Genomic DNA, 22,456 nt, shown 5'->3' with positions numbered 1-22,456 from the left:
AAGCCATAGGTCCATGCTTCGATTCTCGGCCTAGGGGAATTTTTTCTCGTGGAAATTCTTGTATATTTCACCGCCGTTCACGCGGCAGGGCTAGAAATATTACACATTCCTGCACGAGCTTATATGAGAGGTGGTATGCTGGCAAGACTATCGCGACGACTCTTCATATATCTAGAGGCTCTTCCCTGCGCACCTTCTAACTCTGTTTTTAATCCTATTTCATGAGGGTCCAAATACTGGCTGCGTATTCTAAATGAGGTCTAACGAGGGAGAAGTAGTTTATTTCTCTCACTTTGTCGTCGCAGTCTCCCAATATTGTCATTTTTAGGGCCAGTTTTATGTGTAGGAATAACATTTTCTATTTATATATGCCATAGTGGGAACAGCAATTTAAAAGGAGGGCAATGGGAACTGAGAGAGACTGAGCGCAGTTGCGAACGAATACTGGACTGAGGCCATCAGGACCTTATCCTTACTATATCCATAAAGATATATACTATATCCACAATATTCATAGAAATTTGGTGTCTACTAGGACAGTCTCGATTCGGAGCACAGAAAACTGAGGTTAGATAAGTTATTGATGCATTTTCTACACTTAAATAACACAAAAAAGGGTCAACTTACCAAAAAAATAAATAAATTCATGTTTATCTGCACAATATAAGGGTAAAAAAGCGTCCGAAAGTGGCGATTTATATATTTCCTATCGTTTACAGTGACAAGGATCGATGAATAAATTCTATATAGCTCCAGGCGTATCGGGTATTATGAAAGAGGACTTGATGGGGTAGTATACCTGCCTAAATTATTTTATTTTTTGTTCGTGAAATGATATTACAATAAAAATAAATAAGGATTAACGCGGAAAGCAAAATGAATTTCTCTGTACAAATTATTACACCTTGCCAATAGACGAACCGGAATGGAACACGAGAGAGAGCATTCCTTGACCAACTTATTTAAGCAGCAGATAAATTTCAAGCAAGTTTAATTTGGCTTCTTAATTTTATTCTCTAAGCGTGAACTTGCGGCGTATTAGTACTTCCACATGATCCTTAAATTCCTTATTAAGGCAGCCTGTAATATCTCGAGGAGAAGTACGTCTTGGTACTCGAAAACGAGAGGTGGTGTCTTTTTCCGCAGTTCCATGGCTATTTGCTACTCTCATGTATATTTATTTGGCTTAAAGTATTTTTTTATTGTAGCCATTTTACTTACATTACATTCTAGCATGTATGAAGTGTATTAAAGAAGCGATACGAGAGTATTTACCTCGTGAGGACTGAAATCTGACTATACCATAGACCTTAAAGCTTCGTTTCATGGTTATTTAAACACTAAATTTCCAATTATTTATCTGTCTTTTCACATAAAATTGATTATGGGATTAGTTAAAAAATGGCCACCAAAATCCAATGGCGGCGCGCCAATCATGTAAACAAACAATTATAGCAACGTATTGGTTCATGCAAACAACAGAAGCTAAATTGGAAAAGAAGATAGGGGAATTAAAACGAAAAAAATGATGAAGATGAGGTAGGAAATTTAGAAAGTAATATTTGAAAATTCGATTTCTTTATGACTTGTTTCTATAGAAACAATATTTGTTTACATCAAAGCGTATTCAATTAAAAAACGGAGAAACATAAGGTAGGAAACTACTCATTGTTTTTGATAAATTACATTATGCACATGAAATTTCGGTTTTATCAGAATCGGAAGTGTGGTTATGATTAATTCCATAGTTAACAAGTGCACATAATGCCATTTTTAAAGACAATACATGATGTTGACTGTAGTTCATGTCTAGTAGCCGATACACGATTTCAGTCGAAATACTTCTAAACAAACCTTCCATGAAAGATAGGTGGGTAATAATTATTTTATTTTCATTGATTGCTTTAGGGATAACGTTTTTTCTGTTCTTTTTCCCGTTAATTTCCTTTTTAATGTGCAATTTTATCTTCTCATATTCTACTCACCAGAAGATTTTATTGCAATATATATTGGACATTAAAGCTGTTTGGAGATGTTTTTGTACCCTGCTTTCTTACAACTTTAAAGAGAGGTATTCCTGAAGTGGTATCACTGGCGATCAACATAAATAATCCTTTGTTAAAATTCGTCACACTAGCCCCTGTTCATCCAAAGGACCTCCAATTTTCGCCTTAGCACTAGATATTGGTAGTCAGTTTTACCTAATTATATTGTGTGTACCATTCTCTCTTAACCCGGCGGTAGTCGCGCCCATTTTCCCAACGTGAGTGGTCGCGTGGGGTGTCCCTGACACCCCAAATGATTTTTGTCTATTTTTTTCGTAAAAATGCATATTTTTCATAAGTTAACATTTATTTTGCGTATTTGATAATTGATATAATCAGTATTTAAAATCATTAACTTAAATTTTAATTTTTTATGTCAATAATTCTGAACACCCGAAGTTGGCTGTTCGAATTCCTCCATGAAATACCAAAATTTAGTTTTTCGTCGTTAGCCTAGGAATACAAACAAATATATTGAGATTAGCAGACATGGCATGTAATTTTATAAAATCTATCACTGTTTCTCATTATATATGGCATTATTCTTTTATTAAAAAAAATTTATCATTGACTTCTATTTGCCATGGGTAAACACTACTTACCAATAATTAATCGATTTCCCTACATGTATTCTTGAGGCCAAAAATTTACAATGAGTATACGATTGCTTTTAGCTATTAAATTACTCCTTTCAGAATTGCCATGCAACATTGGAAGGGTTAACTAATTTATTCTACAATCTTCAACAACAGTCAAATTTCATGCTACTGAAAAGTTTTATTGAATTGAAAGATACATAGTTGGAAATTATTCATGTACACTATTTATTTACTTTAAGCAGTCACTGCAAATTTTCAACAAATGCTTACCACACATTAATTTCTTACATAATTCACAACAAATTTTTGTTTTTATATCTTTACTTCTAGGGCAAAGAACGCATCTTCCAACTTTTTTCTTCACTTCCTCCTCTTTCTTTTCCTCACAATCAGACTCATTTTGCGCATATTTCTCTACTTTTCTTCTCAGCCCTCTGGGAATCGTGCTTATTTTTGGTCTCATTTTTATGTATGGTAAAGTTAAGGATCGAGCTATCTCACGAAGAAAACTTCTCCTCCGCAATTTTGAATTAGGATTGATATCCCTAAACATAATGAATGCATTGATGCCAGCAGTGTTTAGCAAATGAAAGAAAACAGTCATTGGCCATCTCCTGGTGTTTCTGTTGGTACAATAGGTGCTGCACATTTCATCTACTGTGTCTACCCCTCCTTTAGTTGAATTGTAAAAGGTCAATATTTCCGGCTTCCTTTTATTTCCCGTGGATTCGTCGATAGAAATTCTGCTGTGCATTGTTGATAATAAAATGACATTTTTTGATTTTTTTGGGACGTACGAAACCAAAGCTATATTCTTCCTAAAGCAGAATAAGCTGCTATTTTCTTCTCTCTCTCTTACATTCACTATATCCGGTGGTAATTCCCTTTTATTCTTGCGCACTGTTCCCACAAGCGTCAAATTATTGCTTATCATTTCCTCTGCTAACGGAATACTAGTGAACCAATTATCTACTGTGATGTTTCTCCCACTTCCGATTATAGGAGAAACCATTCGCTTTACCACCTCTTTCGGACTGTTATCGACAAAAAACGGACCCTCTGGTTGCCGTCCTGCGTAAATCTCTAAGTTCAAAGTGTAGAATACACTCGAATCTACCAGGGCAAAAATTTTGATGCCGTATTTTGCGGGCTTGGAGGGTAAATATTGTCTAAATGAACACCTTCCCCGAAAAGGAACAAATTGCTCATCAACTGTGGCAAATAGTCCAATTCTGTAATGCTGTTGTATATTAGCAACAAATATCTGAATTATATCCCTAATTGGTGCTAAATTGTCTGCCTTTATTCTCTCCATTCTAGTATTGAGGTCGTCAAAACGAAGACACCGAAGGAAAAAGAGAAATCTGTGATGGCTCATTGAAGAATAGCATAGTTCCACCCCTAATCCACTGCGATCCCACAAATCCAATAAATTCTGTCTCCCAGATTTATTTGCCCCGGCGAAAAGTAAAATGCCAATCAGGCATTCAATTTCTTCCATGTCTGTTTTGCTAGAATCTCTTTCACGAGAATAATTTTTAGCTACTTTTTGTATCTGAATATTGGTGCAACTTACAATACGCTCTATCATTCGTTCATCAAACATTGCACGAAAACAGTCTATTGGTGTTCTGAACCCATTTTTGTTGCCAATAATCCCACTCCTCTGAGTAACAATGTTACTTCTTGATGTTCTGACATTTGGTCTTGGTGCCTGCGTATTCCATTTAGTTACCCCATCCTTACCGACATACACATGGTCACTTCTCTTTTCTGAAAGTTCAACGTCACTGCACTGTTTTTCACTATCAATGTCATGCTCCGACATAGAACACCCGTCTTCTTCCTCATCCGAAGTTCCTCCAGAATCAATGACTTCCTCATCCGATGATTCATTCAAAAGACGAAGTATTTCGGTTCTTTCTTTTTCACGGGATACAGCTGACATCTATTATAGATTGGAAACGATGAATGTAAGTATTAGAAGGCCTATTGTCAACGGCAAATGAATGATAACACATAAATGATAATTTACGTGAATAAGTACTGCGCTTACCTTATTGAACGAAGTATTCAAGAAATCACCGCAAAAACTTCGCAATTTGCTGCGAAGGCAGAATGTAATAAGTCCTCCTCCAACTATTCAATCTAAAGTCGAGGTATCTCTGTCTTTTTTTCAAGAGAGGCTGCAGACATCTATAATGTATTGAATGCAAATATCATAAGTATTGCAAAATCTGTCTTTCATGTTACCGAAAAACTAGAAAAATGATTTCTATATCGATTTAAAAAAATTCTCTTACCTCATTGACGGTCGTCGGCAATTATCAAAGTCAGTGTTTCTCCAGAATGTAATAATTGGATGACGAATCCATGGAGATGATTATCACAGCTCTAAATATCTCACGTCTGTCTTCACAGGCCAACCATTCAACAAGACAAAGCAAACTGAAGTCACAGCCCTGTATATATACCCACCCCTGTCCTACTCCGATTAATCCCCAGCATTGAGCAATCATCCACGAGTGGTAATTGTTTTCAGACTAGATCAACTTACACGAGAAGTATCTCTATCACTTGCAAAGCATAGAGACTACCAGCTGTGTTCTCCTGTAATTCTTACCCAAAATTGAGCAATCATCCACCATTGGTATTTGTTTTCAAACTAGATCAACTTACATGAGAAGTATCTCTATTACTTGCAAAGCATCGAGACTACCAGCTGTGTTCTAGTGTGATTCATACCCAAAATTGAGCAATCATCCATCATTGGTATTTGTTTTCAAACTAGATCAACTTACATGAGATGTATCGATTTCACTTGCAAAGCATCGAGACTACCAGCTGTGTTCTCCTGCGATGCTTACCCAGCATTGAGCAATGGTCCGACTGCGGTATTTATTTTCCGAAGAAATCAAATTATGTGGAGAATATCTATGCCTCTTGCAAATAATTGAGGCTAACAACCTTGTTCCCGTGCTTTTTTAACACATTTTACATGCTTCCACCAGTGGTCATAGGAAAAATTGATTCCATTTGCTTACAGTATAACTGCGTGAAATAAATTCATTTCAAAAATTGAATGCGAAAAGGTAGTAAGCTTATGCATGTATGCATATTTCTCCAAAGCTAAAAATGTAATCGTAAATAAAGAGGACTAGCAATGTACAAATAACTTACAGAAAAATAGAAATTGAGAAACTGGATGAAACTAACATTGAATTTGTTTATGCGAATATAGCCACTAAAATCTACCCATGCGTAAATATTTATTCGTGTAAACATAGAAAGACAACTTTCATTGTGAGTTCCAGAAATAGTAACAATCAAATGAAATTCAAATGGCTGAAAACATTTAGGTGACAAAAAAACTTATGAGGAAAACCGTAACGAGAAAGGTCGCGTGGGGTGTCTAACGCACCCCACTCTGCAGAGCTTTGACGAAAGTAGTTTTGTTTAAAAACTTGTGGTGATATTATAATCATATTTCACAGGTGTCTTCAGAAAGCTTAAAAACTCAGCTAGAGGAAGGTACAGATCAATGCAGTCAAAACGGCAAGAAAAAATCGCGCTTTTATAAGGCTGGGGTGTCTGGGACACCCCACGCGACCACTGCCGGGTTAATAGAATAATAAAAAATAAAACTACTTTGTTTTTTCTCCACAATTTATTTTAAATAGCACGACCCGGGTTTCAGCATCTAATGCTATCATCGGGATGATAGTATCAGATGATAAAAACTGATGATAGATGACGAAACCTGAACCTGATGATAGCATTAGATGCTGAAACCCGGTTAGTGTTTTTTAAAATAAAGTTTGGAATAAAAACAAAATAATTTTAATTTATTTTATTCTATGATGAAGCAATTCCACAAAGTAACGCCAGACACCCTGTCCTATATCCTCTCTTAAGCTTATGAAGGGAAATTTCAGTCTCCACTTATTCATGTTTCAAGGAATTGGTCGAGTAATTTGAAAAATAATTAAGAAATGTTTTTGTAATATTTTTCACAGCAACCGATTTGTTTGGTCAATTGAGTCTGTTATTACGCGTGGGTGGCCCGTGTTCAATACCCTATGCAGGCACATGGTTTTCTGTGTGGAAAATCTTTCATTTGCTCAAGCTGCTTCGGATTTTTTTATGCGTTTTCTCTTAGCAGTTTTATCTATCTGATGAGTGCCATGTTGATAGTTCTTATCGAACTACATTTATTTCACTTGTTTGGTAACAGTAACAGAAATATTCAATGCTCCATATGAATCCCAATTGCGGTGAGTTCAGCCAGAAACTGATATTTCTAAGTATGATTTTGGCAGTGTTAACTTGCTGTATGTAATGCTTTACCAAATGAAATGTGGCTAACTTTAGTTCATTATATTTCGTAAATTCGTTGTGTTATGATATGAAGTAAACTTTAAGTGTTGCAGCGGAACATGCTCTCAAAGTTTTTTATAATTGCATTAAATATTACAGGGATTATGTCTAACTCGTAGAAATGTATTTTATGCTTTAAGTCCCTGAGAAACACGTTTGTCATCTAAAAAGGTTATTTTCATATTGTAACCTACGTACCATGCGCTTGTTTTACTCGAAAGTGGAATAATTGCTTATGGGCAATTCCATTTTTATTAGAATTACTATTAGAGAGAACTATGACATAGGATATTTTTGATAAATTTGATAAAATTGTTAAATAATAAAGTGTCAAATTCTAACTAAGCATGATCAAAAACAGTTATGAATGTCATTTTAATACACAGAAACAAAATAAATTATCGAAATACCTTCTTAATACGCCCAAAATTACCATGTGACGGAATTCCTGCCAGGCCAACATCCTAAGGGTAATATTTCAAATTTCTTCAAAACTCTATGAATGGAAATGTAATTAGAAAATTTTTAATAAGGCTCTGAATAATTTTCAAATACAATAAAATCATATAGCTTTAGATTTATCAAGATCATATACCTACAGCCTAAATAATAATGTGAGAGATAAAGTTGACATTTTCACGGAAACGGCCCAATATTTAATCTAACCAACTGAAAAATAAACAAATCTCAAGTAACAAATGGCAGAAAAAAAGTAAATGACCGCATATAGTGAACATAAAGAAGCCGCAGGCCTGTTCAGGGGGGTGTGGGTGGGTTCTGCCCCCCTCAGTGAGCAAAAGCGAGTAAAATATTCAAAAATTAGATGACAATGATCACTGTGTGCTTCAATTTCTCTACTAAAATAGTCCTAATTCGCCGGAGTCTTAATAAAAATGGGTACAGCTTTCCAAAGTAGTGATGACTGTTCTGGTGCTCCTCTGCCTCAATTCTTCCATTGTGTCCAATGTTTCAATGAACCAGTCTATTTCCATCCTCGGTGATAAATCCCATGACACCTATCCGTTTAACTCGTTGAAGCATTGGAAATAACTGAAAAATTGTCTCAATAGAGCACATGAAACACCCTTCAAAACCGGTATATCGATGGCTAAGTTCTAAGAACACGTATCTCAAATTCGGCCGGTTTGAAACCGGTACCTGAAACAACGTGTAATGAAATTAAAAAATAGAATACCAACAAAACAAAGCTCTTTGCTTGGAAATGAATGCTTCTTTTTCAGTTTTATGAACATTTAGTTTTTAATTACAGTGTAAAAGCAAAAAATATTAATCATTTTGTTGCTCTCCTGAAAAGTTGCTATTTTTGAGATACGTGTTGTTAGAAGTTAGCCATCAATATACTGTGAAATATTGCAAAACAATTTCACTTTTCAAGGGTAAAAGCTTTTTTGGTGTGAAGCATTGAAATTTTTCATGTAGACCGAACATTTCACATGCCAAAATCTTAAACTAAACCTATAAATTCTTGATTTAACCCTGACTCGATTCTGTCATAATCCATTATATTAGAATAAAAACAGTTCCGTTAATTTACAGATACTGTACTACACGCATTTTTTCGTTGCATCAGTCTCATAAACTGGTCAGCTAGATGTTACTGATGCATGGAAAGTGGTTTCATGTGAAATGGTGTGTGAAAAAATCGATTTAATTTTTAGTCAGCCCTTCAGAAACATTTTTCATGATTTCTAAGACTTGAATTTATGTAGTTTTTTGTTACTAGTATGTCCATAATATTTGGAATAAATTTTAAAGCAGTTGATGGGTGAATGGTTGTACGTATAATTTTACATTCGGCAGCATTTTTACTTTAAAATTATTAGAGCTTGATTTTCCTTTTCACCCATCTTTAGGACAACCAAGAATTCCGGAATGGTGAGCCCAAAATCAACCACCTTCTGAAAGTGATAATTTGAGCTAATTGGAGTTAATTTTGAAAAAATTCTTTCGATGTCAAATAATGTTTTCAGGCTTCAGCACTAGAATTAGAACTGCCGTTCCAAAATTTTGGTGTTTCTTTTTTAACATTTAATGCATCCTTTACTGATAGTGTTACTTTAATTCTTGGAAATGCATGGGCAATGAACCTAAGGATATATCTTCACCTTTCCGTCCGATTTCATAATCAAAAACACTCCTCGCATACGGTTTATAGGAGATTCGATTCTCTGTAAACATGACACCAGGAAATAATTCTTAACTTCCATATTTTAAAATGGTCTCTTTTAACCCAAATTCGATTGGTGCAAAGACCCCGAGGAACCCATACCATGTGTTAACAGAGGCATGAGTGTATCGCGACGCACACTACATTTGAAATATTATTTGTATTCTGGAGTGTGCGAAAGGAAATGACCTGCTTTTGGTCCCTTGAGCTGGCGAGGGAGCTTGGGTGGGGACAGTGAAGGAGTTGTTTAATATCCAAATGGAAACGGAAGTGAAATGACCACCTTTTAAAGCCTCGGACTACAATATTCATCCAATTTTTATTTTCTCTTTTTGCTTAATCGTATAAAAACTTAACATCATTACGTAAGACTGAGATATTTGTATGATTTTTTCCGCCTCGACTGCATTGGAGTAAACAACATGTCAGCAACCTAATACCATAAGGAATTGTAGCCTCCACGGGAGTTAGGCAAATGAAAATCACTGTACGTGCTACATTTTTTAATTGCTAAAACGGACTTAAAAATACATATCAATTACTGCTGAAAATCCTACCTTTCTCTGTATTCATCAAGGTGATTGAATCTCCATATGCTATTGCCCCGTATCTTTTGAAGAGACAAAACAAAATCATGGGATAACCTGTAAAATACAAAGAAATCAAATTAATACTTTAAGCACTTTGCTATCTAAATCTTTTGTGTCTGTCACTTAATTGTTTTAGTTAGGTGATGTGTTGGTTGAACTGGAAAAAAAAGAATAATACAAAGTAAAATATGTAATAAATGGATGTGTATGTGTTTAAAGAAATAGTACGGTACCTACACTGCGTACACGCTCAACAATCGCCCACCGAAACAAATCCGCTCATCTGGTAGCCCAACGAGGCGAATCTTCTCAGCTGGCAGTGGCCGAAGCATAAACACTCACCTACATTTCTCCAAGTAGCGGAGGTGAGCGTTTGTGCTTCGTCTATGACCAGCTGACCATATGTGTTTCGTTAGGGTCCTAGATGAGTGAATTGGATTCGGTGGGCGATTGTTGAGCGCTTGTGCAGTGAAAGTATGTACCGTCCAAGTATTAGTGATAAAGCAAAAGTTGACTAATCTGAACAGGAAATTGGGGTCGAGGATGGGGTCCACAAAGATTCATTAAACTTAACAGCTAATCAAATATTTTTCAGCATCATTAAACCTTTTTACGAATCGAAGGTGCCATGTTCAACTTATATTACGGTGCAAAAACATTTTCACGTTCAATATGCTCCTTCGGACAGGCAAATGGATTTGTTCCTTGTAATTGTTGGATTAAATACTGTGGAGTCGCTGTATATAAACTTATATTATGTGTATATATAACTTCTATAGATATGGTCTTGAAGAAAACGCTTCTTGCGATAACGCACAAGTTGAATAAATAAACAAATACAAACTACACATAGAGACTACTGCAAAAAGAGGACGCTCACAAAATGCTTTGCAGACGCTTCGGAGGGGTGACACTATTCTCAACGAGTAGAGAAGAACTGTGGAAATCTTCTGTGTAGATGAAGGGGGGGGGGTTTGGAGGGGTAAGCGGAAGTGAGGGAGTAAGAAGAGGGATTGGCTAGTGCGCTAAATTAAGTCCGGGTTATTTGAAAGCCTTTTCCACCTAGATGTGCGCCCATTCTCGAGTTCTCACCTCAATGCAGTCGGAATTTTCAGGTAAAACTTCAATGAGGGAGAGGAAGAAGCGCTTGTCGAGGGAACTATTGTGGAAGACGGTATGTTGAGGAACAGGCTTAACAAATGGAGGGGTCTCGGTGGAGTGGCGGTGGTTGTTCATGCGGATAGAGACTGGCGTGGTGAATTCGCCAATGTAGTAGGCAAGGCAAAAATTTCAGGATAGTCGGTATACGGCATTGAAGGACGGGCAGCAGGGAGAGGAGGAAGTTTTGTTGATAACTGGTGGGGAGTTGGAGCGGAATAAGAAGCAGCACTTGCTTCTTGGGCGGTTGCATGGTGAGGAGGGAGAAGTGGGGGGCATTGCGGGGGAGAGAGGGGCGGGTGGATGTGAATATGTTGCGCAGGTTGGGTGCCTTTCTGTATGTGATAGACAGGCAGGAAGAGAGGAGACTGGTAGTACTCTGGTTTGTGCTGATGATAGATTAGTGGTCTCTCAGTATATTTTTTATTTTGTGGTTGCCAGGAAAAAATGTGGTCTCGAGGTTCAGTCGCTTGGATTGATTAGTTTCGGTGCGCGGAGTGTATCTGTGAGACGTCGGCAGACTTTTCTTTTTCAGAAGAGGCTCCGGATAGTAATAATGTTTATTGTTCCACACAAATACACATTTCAAGAATTACATGGGTACAGGAACACAGGAACCCCTTTGGAGTTTTTACTCTTTTTCTGAGATACCAGGAGTGGTTGCAAATTAGTCAAGTATGCTCCGCACCAACATAAAATTTCGTATTGTATGTTGGTTTTTGTAGAAAGTGTTGAATAAAACGAAGTTATTTGATTTTAATCTGAAAGGAAGCAATTCCACAAAACAACGCCTGAGACTGTCTTCTAATGAATATATTAGCCATCATAGTCACAGCAGAGTTTTGTAAATCAGGTTTTAATGAATAAATGTAGGAAAAAGGTCCATGGGCGAGAGAAGATTGGGAGGGTATTAAATGCTAAGATGATGTTCACGCTTAATCGCGGTTGCGTGCATAGTAAGATTGTGATTTGGCACTTGATCTGTCAAAAAATATAAAACCGTGCCACAAGTGAAATTATATGATTATGGAAATATTCGAAATCAAAACCACAAACGAGGGATTTAAAGATAAACGTCATCTTGGTAAAATCCTCAGGTGCCTTAATCAGCTACTTGCCGATACTAACGTGTAACCTTAAAAGGTATCTCCTAAAAAATGTGGGAGGTTTAAAAAGTAGCATGCGTAACCAAATGCATATAGATTTTGTGGCAACATCAAAAGAAGGGAATTGAATGTATAAAAGAATGTTACAAGTTTCAACAAGAAACAGGTTTATTTTTACATAAAAAGAAAACAATTTGTTTATCGAGAACTTTCTCACATTACAATAATTACATCACACAACAGCCACAATGGCAAGTATCTCAGGAGAACAGCATATTCATTCCATAAAGAATGGAGAGGAATAACCGAGCGTTCCATAATATAATTTCCAATGATTGCTAAAACGCTAAACTGCTTTTCCAACTACATGGTCTACATGTGTTGCCCACTATAGGCACTCTTTTAATTTAAGTTACAAAAACTTGAATTGTGTGTTTGTTTAAAGTTACCTGTGGAATACTTATGGGTGGTTGCATTTGGCAATGAAATAGCAGTAAGTTTTTTAAATTTTAACTCAATGACAGATTGTTTCCAATAAACAACATGTATTTAAAAAATTATGCCAGTTATTATTTTTGGACCAACCTCATAGATACAAACTAGCTGCGGCCAAACCCAAGATGAGGGAATTTTTTATGAAAATGTGAAGGTAATAAATTAATTTTGATTTTCACATAAGCTTGAAAAAGTATATGCTTACCTCTTTGTCATTACTAACTCCAACAACTTCTGAACGATATTTCCGACCTGATTCGTGGAAGATGGTCCTTCCTCTGGTCTCCTGGGGAAATAAGAAAATGCAGTTTCTTTGACGGTTCACCATAGTGTAGAAGAAAGAAAAAAATACATGAAAGAAAGACATAAATCATAATCCATTTACGATCACGAGCCCAAACGCTCGCAAACCCAGAATACAAATTTCCTTATTTTTCAATACTCCAATGGTCATGTAACATTTTTGAAACTAATAAGTCAATGAAATCAACATTCTTATAACATATTTACATACTTCTTAAGACGTATTTCTTTACAATGAACCCATACAAAAGCAATACCCTATTGACTTAATGTCAGAGGCACAAAAGAGGTTCAATATGGTTCAATTTTAACTGAAACGTCAAACAAAAGGTCGTTGACAGATCATATAAAAATATACGCTTAATTTAACCTGCTGACTTAATAATAATACAAAAAGAAACTTACAAACACCGAATTCCTCATGAAAAATCATACGGAATATTCCCCCGTCAATGACACAGTCTCTCATCTAATCAACAACAGCAAATGCCATTCACTGAGTTCTCAATAATTCACTGCACTTTTCCTTTCACAGGAGCATGATTTACTGTTAAAATGGAGGCGTTCGAGTTCATTGGCATTAATTTCTTGTACTTTCTATGCAAATGTTGATAAATTTTTTAAATACCTCACAGAGCAAAAAAAGTCCCTACAATTTCACCAAACCGTAAAGGTTAATGACAAAAAGCTGTAATTCGTGATGAAACTAAGCATTGAAATGCTTCGGGAACAACAATTTTTTCATGAAATTAAAAAGTCCAAATGTAAAAACTCTGAATAATATAACACTACTTCCTGACAAATACTCAGACTTCTGGTTTAGCATCACATGATTCATGCTAAAACAAAGCCACACGAGTTCATTAAGTGTGCATGACACACATAGATGGACACTCTATCGAGGAGAAGTGCACACTCACCTCATGGTCATTGTTGCTCTCCGGAGTTGAGAGAGAATCACAAAGATGTAGATGCGCAATAAGACCCTGCAAGCACAAAAGGAACGCCAAAAAAAAAGAAATTAGTACGATATTATAGTAACATTTTAAAGAGATATTTCACATTGAATGAGGGTAATATGCAGTTAACTTTAAATTATGTATAAACAGAAAGAAAACCAATTCTAATAATAGGGATGTGCACTAATTTTTTTGTTGCCGAATTTGAAAGTTTAGCCTAAAAAAGAAATATAAGTATAGTCGCTTTTATTTCCTGCATCTAGGGTATGCACTTTAAAACGTTTTGAAAGTCGGAAAATTTCATGTTGCACTGAAACACAGTGCCTCCATCTTGATTGAGATGTGACGTCACAAGGCAGTGCACGCAGTGAAGTATCGCTGTATTCCGTCGCCTTCTTTAGCGTGGCGAGAGTTTCCGGGAATCGGTGGAGTTTGCCTCCTAAAATGTCGGCTTGTACGAAAAACATGAATTCAAAAATGAATTATAAATGATTTTTGTTCCAAATAGCATCTCGACGTCGAAAGGAAATACTGAATAAGATATTCATTCCCGTGCGTAAAGCACAAGCCATACGGATTAAATGGTTCAAGGCTGCTCCTGACTCTTACCTATCGATGACATTCTGTTTTGAAGATCATTTTAAGGTCTTGTTGAATCTAATTGATATTTATATTTTAATAATTTACTTAATAGGTAACTTATTCATATCAGAAAGTGTGTTGAGTCAAAATATAGCATCTTCCGTGTAGACCTATGTAATGTGTAATCTGAAAGTAGTTTGGTTAAAGAATTATGCCCTTCTGGAATTTTCTGGCATATTTGTGCAAAAAACTTAATTCCAAAATCCGTTGTATTTCAAATTATTTTATTTGTTTTCGTCTGCATATAGAAGAAGACTTCGACAATTTTATGCAATACAAATTGATAGAAGGTTACATTTAGCTCAGGTCCAAAGTTGGTACTATTCTTAGGATATTTGACTGCCAAAGTGACAGGAAGAGAGATAGTAAAACTCCAACCAAAGTCGTCTATAGAGAACGCCACATAAAAATGGTGATAAAGGATCTGATCCTCGAGGAAATTGTTGATGAAAATGTCCCTTCGGATTTGTGCGTAACCCAACGCATTGTCACCTTAGGATTCTCTTGTATTGCAGTAAACATACATAAGAGTGGGTTTAACTTTTCATGAACCTATCTTGGACAGCAAACCGCGGCAACAACCAGCCAGCACGGAAATACGGCTAACATCCCATGATTCTATTTGCGAAGGGCGAACGTTCCGGCCGGCGTGAATACATACACAACGAAATAGTCTTACAGTAAACGTCTGAAATAGGTCTATTAGTTTGAATCAGTTCTTACAAAAAATGCTATGGCATGATAAATGGCATTGAACCAAAATATACCCAGCGAAAATTAAATACAGTCATCTATTTATTAAAGATTCAATGCGCTAATCGCACTACCCTTTCCAAACTTTAAGTTGACACGTAAATGAATATTAATATATCACGCAATGATGAAGTCGAGAAGCAGCCACGCATGTATTCTAAAGATATTTCATGACAGCAAAAAAACGGATATCCTCAAATTCAGTAATTTTCCCATGCAAGAATAGTGGTAGAACTAAACGGCGTAGAAGCTGCCTTCTGCTACTGCCTTGTGACGTCACGGCCAATATTAAACATGGACACCCGTTAAAGTGACCTTTGAACTTTTCCATATTTCGGACGGTCATCTCGAATCAAGTATACACAAGTAGTATATAAACTGTGTTTTTACGACATTTTGTTATTCTGAACTCTAATTTTAAAAATGTGTTTGGTGCATTTGAAACGCTAGTGTACTTCCTTATTGTAGACTTAAGAATACAACGTTAAAAAATATTGAAGAATTACTTTTTATCCTTTTGATTTTTAAAGTAAATTAGTTTTATTTCTTTAAAGTTAGATGGTTAATAATAATTTGCACGGAGATGAAATAAAATTTATAGCAAATATTTTTCAAATAATTTTGACATTAGTAATTTCGATAATTCACTCAGTCTATCATTTCTTCCATTCCCTAAAAATAGAATATTTATGAATATTGAAAGTACATACTGGTGTTTTAAAGATGATAACAAAACAATCACAGAATAAATTATCAAGATTCATTTTTGCGACAATATATCTCATTGCTGAATTGGGACAACGATAACGAAAAATGACGTCTGGTATTTCAACTATTACATTTAGAGCACTAACCTACCTCTCTAAAAGATGCATTCCGTCCAACAGCTCCTCCAGATGTTTCACTTTCTCCTCAGGAATCAGATCCTGATCCATAGTGCTGAAATAAACAAAGAACAGCACATTGTCTTCATCGCCAACACTGACTTTCACGTAGAAGATCACTGAATTTCACCCACAATATCATAAAATCCCAAAGGATTGCAATATCGCAAACAGCACAGCTTATTCTATCGTTCAAGAAGATATCAACAAGCAACAACCAATAACAAAATATTCTAATGCTTGATAACGTGTAGGCCTTTACATACATTGCAACCCTCAAACACCAACTTAAACATTAAAATCAATGTTTAAATAACTTGTAGTGCACGAAAATCAATGTCCATTACAACAAAAGAACTGATACAGCATGTTTTTTATTGCAATTCTAGTTTTCCAGCTGGTTTGAAGAGTGTACCTGGTCCACTCAAAATATTTTCTATTGATATCTGTTTAAAATCCATCTTTACCTTCACAGTCACTGTAAAACTTACCAACTCTTATTATCTGGTCTGTATACCTTTTACAAAAAAACAATATGTTATTAAATAAGTTCAAAGGATATTTCCTTAAACCCAAAAGGTTTATAATGGTCGCTTTTACTCAAGTTGGCGCATTTACCCCCTGGTAATCTTATAAAAACACTACCACACACAAATTAAAATTTATATTTCTCTCGTCATGGATGTATCTCTTCTGATTATTTCAATACGTATTAACAACCGGTGTTGACAATAAACGACTACCTTCTCCTAGGCTCACGTCCTAACATGTATTTTTAATTATTATTCAATATTTTTTTTCTTTGTGCTGTGTGGATCTCGCCATGTTCATGTTCTGTATTTTTTCTCTACGCATCAATAACGGATGATGATAGTAAAGATAACATTGTCCTGGGCTTACACCCAAACGTATATTTAATATGAGTCTCATTAGTGGCACAGTGAGGAGTTGGACGGTATGATAACAGATACTTGCTCACTAGAAAACAAGAACCTTACCCTGCCTGCATCACAATCCGTAACAGGCTGTTTAAAGCTTCCTTGAAGGTTATAACACAATTATTTCATCTCCGTTATTGAATGGTGGTACCTAGGTAACTGACATCCTGAGTACAATTCCATTGGTCTCACAGAAGTTTTAAAACTAAAGGGATGTAAACAGACAGCCATCAGTGATTATAACATTAGAGAATACAAAACGGGTGAAGCATTCTCTTTTAGCTTTCCAAACTTTCATTGTGAATTTGCTTTAGTAATTTCATAAATCTCAGGTCATTTTGAGAAAGCATCAATAATTATAAAGAACATTTTTCCCTTAAAATGTCCCGGAAAATCCATGTGAATACGATCAAATGCGTGTTTAGCATTATCAAACTCGACAGAAACTGATATTTCCAGAGCCCTGGTATTACTTCAACAAGGACGACAGCTTCTAACATAACTTTGATTAAATGCATCGAGCCCTGGCCACCTAAGGTACTGGAGGACAAGCATTTTCATTTTAACCATTCTATAGTTTGCCCCATGAATTCCATCTGAAAGCTTCTTTCGGGATTTGGTTGCAATTATTATCCTGTTACCCCACATTAGGAGAACACAGTGAAGTACAATCTCATTTGAAAGCATAAATAATGTATTTAAAACTTCAGCTACAGTTCTTTGCACCCATCTCTATAGTAAAGGACCACCTTGCCCAATATTTTATCTCTTCTTATTACAATTCTTGTCTTCGTTGAGGTTAAGGGATATTTAATTTCAATTAAAAAATGAAAATAATTTTTAAATAACATTTTAAGGCAGTCGTGATTAACCATAAGCTGCCGATTTCATTTTCCCTTTAGTCCACTGGGAGCTACACTCAAACCCACATATTTGAAGCCTTTCTTCAGCCATCTTCGTGCACGCACGCGAACAACCTCTAGGGTATTTGGCAGGGAGTGACCAATCACCAACATGCAGCATGCAAGAGGACCGCCACATGCACACCGCAGGGTAATAAAAATATTACGCAGATGAGCAAAATATCCATGCATGTTCTAGCAAAGAAAAAATTTGCCAATGGTTAGTATTTCCCATAGAAATTCCATGCAGCTATGGAGAAAACATGCGATGCGATTGAAAGTCGTTCGAGCGAGTGACGAGAATACATTAAAAAAATGGCAAAAAGAAGTTGCCCAAGTGGGTCACCACAGATGGTGATCAAACTACGCAGTATTATGGAAAATGAAATTTAAAGAGATAAGTGATTTTAATCAAGAATGCAACGGGCGTTAGTGTTTTGGATAGTTTAGGCAAGCTAAATTTAAATCTGTCACTTATTCAGAAAACTTAAGTACACGAAAGACAATGATGTTCTTTTAAAACTATGCAACGCTTAATTCCATGCAAGAATGTTACAAAGCATAATGTCCTGTGGAGTACCCCATCGCCTTGAGAAATATTTCATATCTCCTTGCGAAAACCAATTATTGGAGTTAATGTTTTGTAAAAATGCGATGGACGTAGCACATAACATAAATGCTTCAAGTTACAACCACTAAGCATAGACATACAAAAAGGAACACTCACACAGGAAAATAAAACTTGAAGCTTTCGAAGGAGTGACTTCTTCCTCAGCCTGAGCCAGAATGGGGAGGAAAGAAGAATATATAAAACTCAAACACCGATCGATAAGAACGGATCACAAAATTGACAATAAAAAACATAGACACGCATGCAAAATTGACACTCACAATAACGGACAGACGTTTCAGCGGGATGACCTGCTATCTACGGTGCCGAAGTTGAAGCAAACCTTACAGGGTTTTTGCAATAAACATTTATTACTTAGTTTCAGAGATTTTGATAGATAACTCTCAAGGGTCTTACAGAGTTAGAATAGAGTATATTTCTTATAATTTTTAGTTTTTATCAATTATGCAAAATTTTCTCTGATTTGATATTCAGTAAGGAATTTACCTTATAACCCTTTCTTACCTAGGACTGCTATCAGGAGAAATGCAATTTCAAGATTTTTCATTCTGAAAATTTTTAAACTTTGCAGTCAATAATAATTACCGTGGCAGCTAATAAATTCCTCAGTAGACCATACACCACAAAATAATACGTAGTTTAGATATTTCCTCAAAGGAGCTGAACATATATAATTTTTTTATGTTGCTTTGAAAAAATAGGGTTATAATAGCTTAAATTGTATGTATTGTATTCATATAAAAATTTAATTGAAAGTACTATAGTTTTTATCTTCAAAATTCCCACACTATCGGTAATATTTATATTAAACATACAATGAATTACTGCACATCGTTTTTTTATGTGTATTGTATTTATTATATTTATTACATATTTGATTTAACATGGGAAATAGAGCATTTTTTTAAAGTTATGATTATTATGAGAAATCATTCATCGTTACTTTAAGCAACATCTTATGAAAAAGTTATGCACATTCATTATGAAATGATCTTTTTAATATTTCAACATGAATGAGTTCTAATTATGAAGCGCGGGATAGCCATGGGGTTAAAATACTAGGATGACCATTGAGGGATCCCTGGTGAAACCTCACTTATCCAAGCAACGATTTGCATTACATCACTAAGAGTGTGAGTCGCCACATACATATCTCTCATTCTTTGTGATGAAAAGTATACGTAATTTAAAGTGCTTACCTTGGATTTTTTACACCTTGTTCTAGCTTATCTAACAACTTGCATAAGAACATCAATACTTCTCTCGGCTCCCTGTGAGAAGAAAAGTCCATGCATTATTATATTGACGTTGTTCATAATTGATTATTTAAATAAATATTCCACATGTAGTATGGTCTGTTCATTAATTACTCGTTCATTATTTTTCATTGTGATAGTGTTTAAAAATTAAAGTGGCCAATATTTTTTTCTATTTTATGCATTTCCCGACTTTCGCCATATTTTTGCTAAAATCTATATGCTTTTCACATTTTTCATAGAAGCTAATGCCCGTAATGACTCAATGTGGTGTGCTTCTAAAAATTATTGCATTTTTAAATCCTTAAACCATATTCTTTCCATTTCTATCGTAAATATTAACTTTTACAACGAGGCATTAAGACGTATTCGAAGTGAAAATTAAAATCCTTGTGAATAAGTGATATTGATATATCCTTCATATGGTTATAAAGTTGAAATAAGGACACCTTTCGTATTGAAAAAAATTGTAACTCTTCAAATTAGGCCAATGGAAAACCGTGGCTCTGAACCTCCGGTTGTCTACAACATTTTAATGAATACATTCAAAGTATAATTAAATTCAAACGTTTTCACTGGTTACAGCGTATTTTTAACTCCATGATAATAAAGAACAAATGGTAAAATTCCACACTATTATATTTAAATGAACACCAACCCGGTTTCGCACGAAGTGTCATTATCAAGGTACACATTGGCCTTCCTCTTCTATATATACCGTCAAGCAAAAGAAGGTTGGGGTGGGGGATAGCAAGGGAAGGGGAAGACAGTTTGACTAAAAAGGTGGGTATAAGGGAAGGCCATTGAAGGAGGGGGGATTAGAGACGACGTAAAGGCAGTGAATAGGGGAGATTCGATGAGAATTCATAGCAACAAGGATAAGAGCAGGTGGTGGTGAAGGTAAAAAAATTAGAAAAAACATCTGTGTATTCACAGAGCGGGAGGAATGTTCATGGTTGAAAGAGGCGATTGGGAAGAGTACACTTCATCGATATAAATATTATGCTGGCTGTTAACAATTTCATATTTTTCATAAAAGTCCAGTTTTAGCCCTGTGTCAATGCAATGTAATATATCAGATTCAAAGTTACTAAAATAGTTACAAGAATTCAAATGTTTAGCAAAACAATTTTTAGTCATTATTGATAAAACTGTAAGATTTAACACTTTCCCGGCGAACAACATGTAAAAACTCTTCTCGGGATACCGTGCGGGTTAGATAATATGAGAGCGCCAACGTTTCGGATACCGACTCGCTATCCATTCTCGCGGCTACTACTACGGCTACTCTCCCTAGCAGAGTTTTTACATTGACAAAACTGTTCCTGTGTTCGATCACTCGATCTTAAAACCTCATCCCAGTCTGTCCTACATAATGAATATTACAGTCATTGCACTTTAGTGAGTATACACCACCTTTATTTTTCCTAGTTATGCGTGTTCTTAGAAGCACACAATCGTTTCTCCAACGTAACCGGCGTGTAGAAGACTGCTCTAGCTTTGTATTTGGGAATTGTTTTCTTCAAATTGTATGGTAAATTACCTACTAATGGCAGTTTTACCCAACGGGAGGGTTTTAAATTTATTGCTCTTAAATGACCGAGAGGTTAGTGTGTGTATGGCTTTGACATCATCCCTAATCCACCCCTCCTTTAATGACCTTCCCTATTTACCACCTTTTTTGTCATTTAGTCAAACTGTCTTCCACCCTCTCTCGCTATCCTCCCCACCCCACCCTTCTCTTGCTTGGTGGTAAGTGTTTTAACCGGCCAAGTGGCGACGGTTACATCTGCCTCCCCTCTAAAAAAGGAATACGGGGCACGTATTTACGACAAAAACTTATGCACATGCTGCACAAAAAATGTGACTCGCGGAAACGTCCTACACCTTTCCATACCATAAAAAGCAATGAAGCGGAAAATAATGTATCGCTTAGGATTAAAATTTAACAAACTACAAATTTAAAACTTCACAAACGTACGAAACGAAAAATCTCTGGCGGGGGCTAAAGACGGCATAAATAACGCGCTATATTACTTAATTAATTGAGTCACCTGGTCCCTTTCATCTCCTACCAAGCCTTCGCGCCCTATGTACTTACCAAATTCCTGTACAAAAACACGTTAGTCTGGAAATTTAAAAATAACTACATTCTTTTTTTTTAATGCCAATAACAGTTTGCAGTCTTCTTTAGAAAGCTATCCCTAAAATTACTGGGCAAATTCATTTTTTAACAACCAAGCATACTAAGTCAAACATATTATTGCCAATCGCAAGAGTTATCGACACCTGTTGGGTTATCCGAGCTGATTTCCGCTGGTCGGCCCCAATTATAAAATGTTTCCCAAGGGGTAGAGTGGGCAATTTTATTCCAAAACCTTTTAATTCTTTAACCTTATCCTCAGAAATCACCGAGACCTGGCTACCCATGTCTACGAGAGCATACGTCGAATGGCTCCCGCAGAGCACTTCTATCTGTGGGCACATATGAGGCGTCCCCTCCTCCTCATACTCGAGACCGGAGTCGAGTACGGACAGAAGATATAATGGGGACTTATACTTTTATACTCAGCGAGTTTGGTTGGAGGAAGTCGTTTGACCCAAACTCTGAGATTTGACCGACTGTGGGG

The 22,456-nt window shown here is 36.0% G+C and overlaps 1 protein-coding gene across 1 annotated transcript in view; it reads right to left on the bottom strand.

Moving 5' to 3' along the window:
- The window catches only part of LOC124170031, a 95,546-nt gene extending 79,396 nt beyond the window's left edge, over positions 1 to 16,150 (bottom strand). The window contains exons 1-4 of the mRNA XM_046548716.1: positions 16,074 to 16,150; positions 13,782 to 13,847; positions 12,764 to 12,844; positions 9,767 to 9,853 (exon numbers count right to left, since the gene is read on the bottom strand). Coding sequence (XP_046404672.1) covers positions 9,767 to 9,853; positions 12,764 to 12,844; positions 13,782 to 13,847; positions 16,074 to 16,150 — 311 coding nt within the window. The remainder of the gene's footprint in view (positions 1 to 9,766; positions 9,854 to 12,763; positions 12,845 to 13,781; positions 13,848 to 16,073) is intronic.
- Between the last annotated feature and the right edge of the window lie 6,306 nt (positions 16,151 to 22,456).

Source organism: Ischnura elegans, chromosome 13 (genome assembly GCF_921293095.1).
Source record: "Ischnura elegans chromosome 13, ioIscEleg1.1, whole genome shotgun sequence".
Taxonomy (NCBI): Eukaryota; Metazoa; Arthropoda; class Insecta; order Odonata; family Coenagrionidae; genus Ischnura; species Ischnura elegans.
Note: the sequence above shows the minus strand (reverse complement) of the source record. Positions and strands in the feature narration are given on the sequence as shown.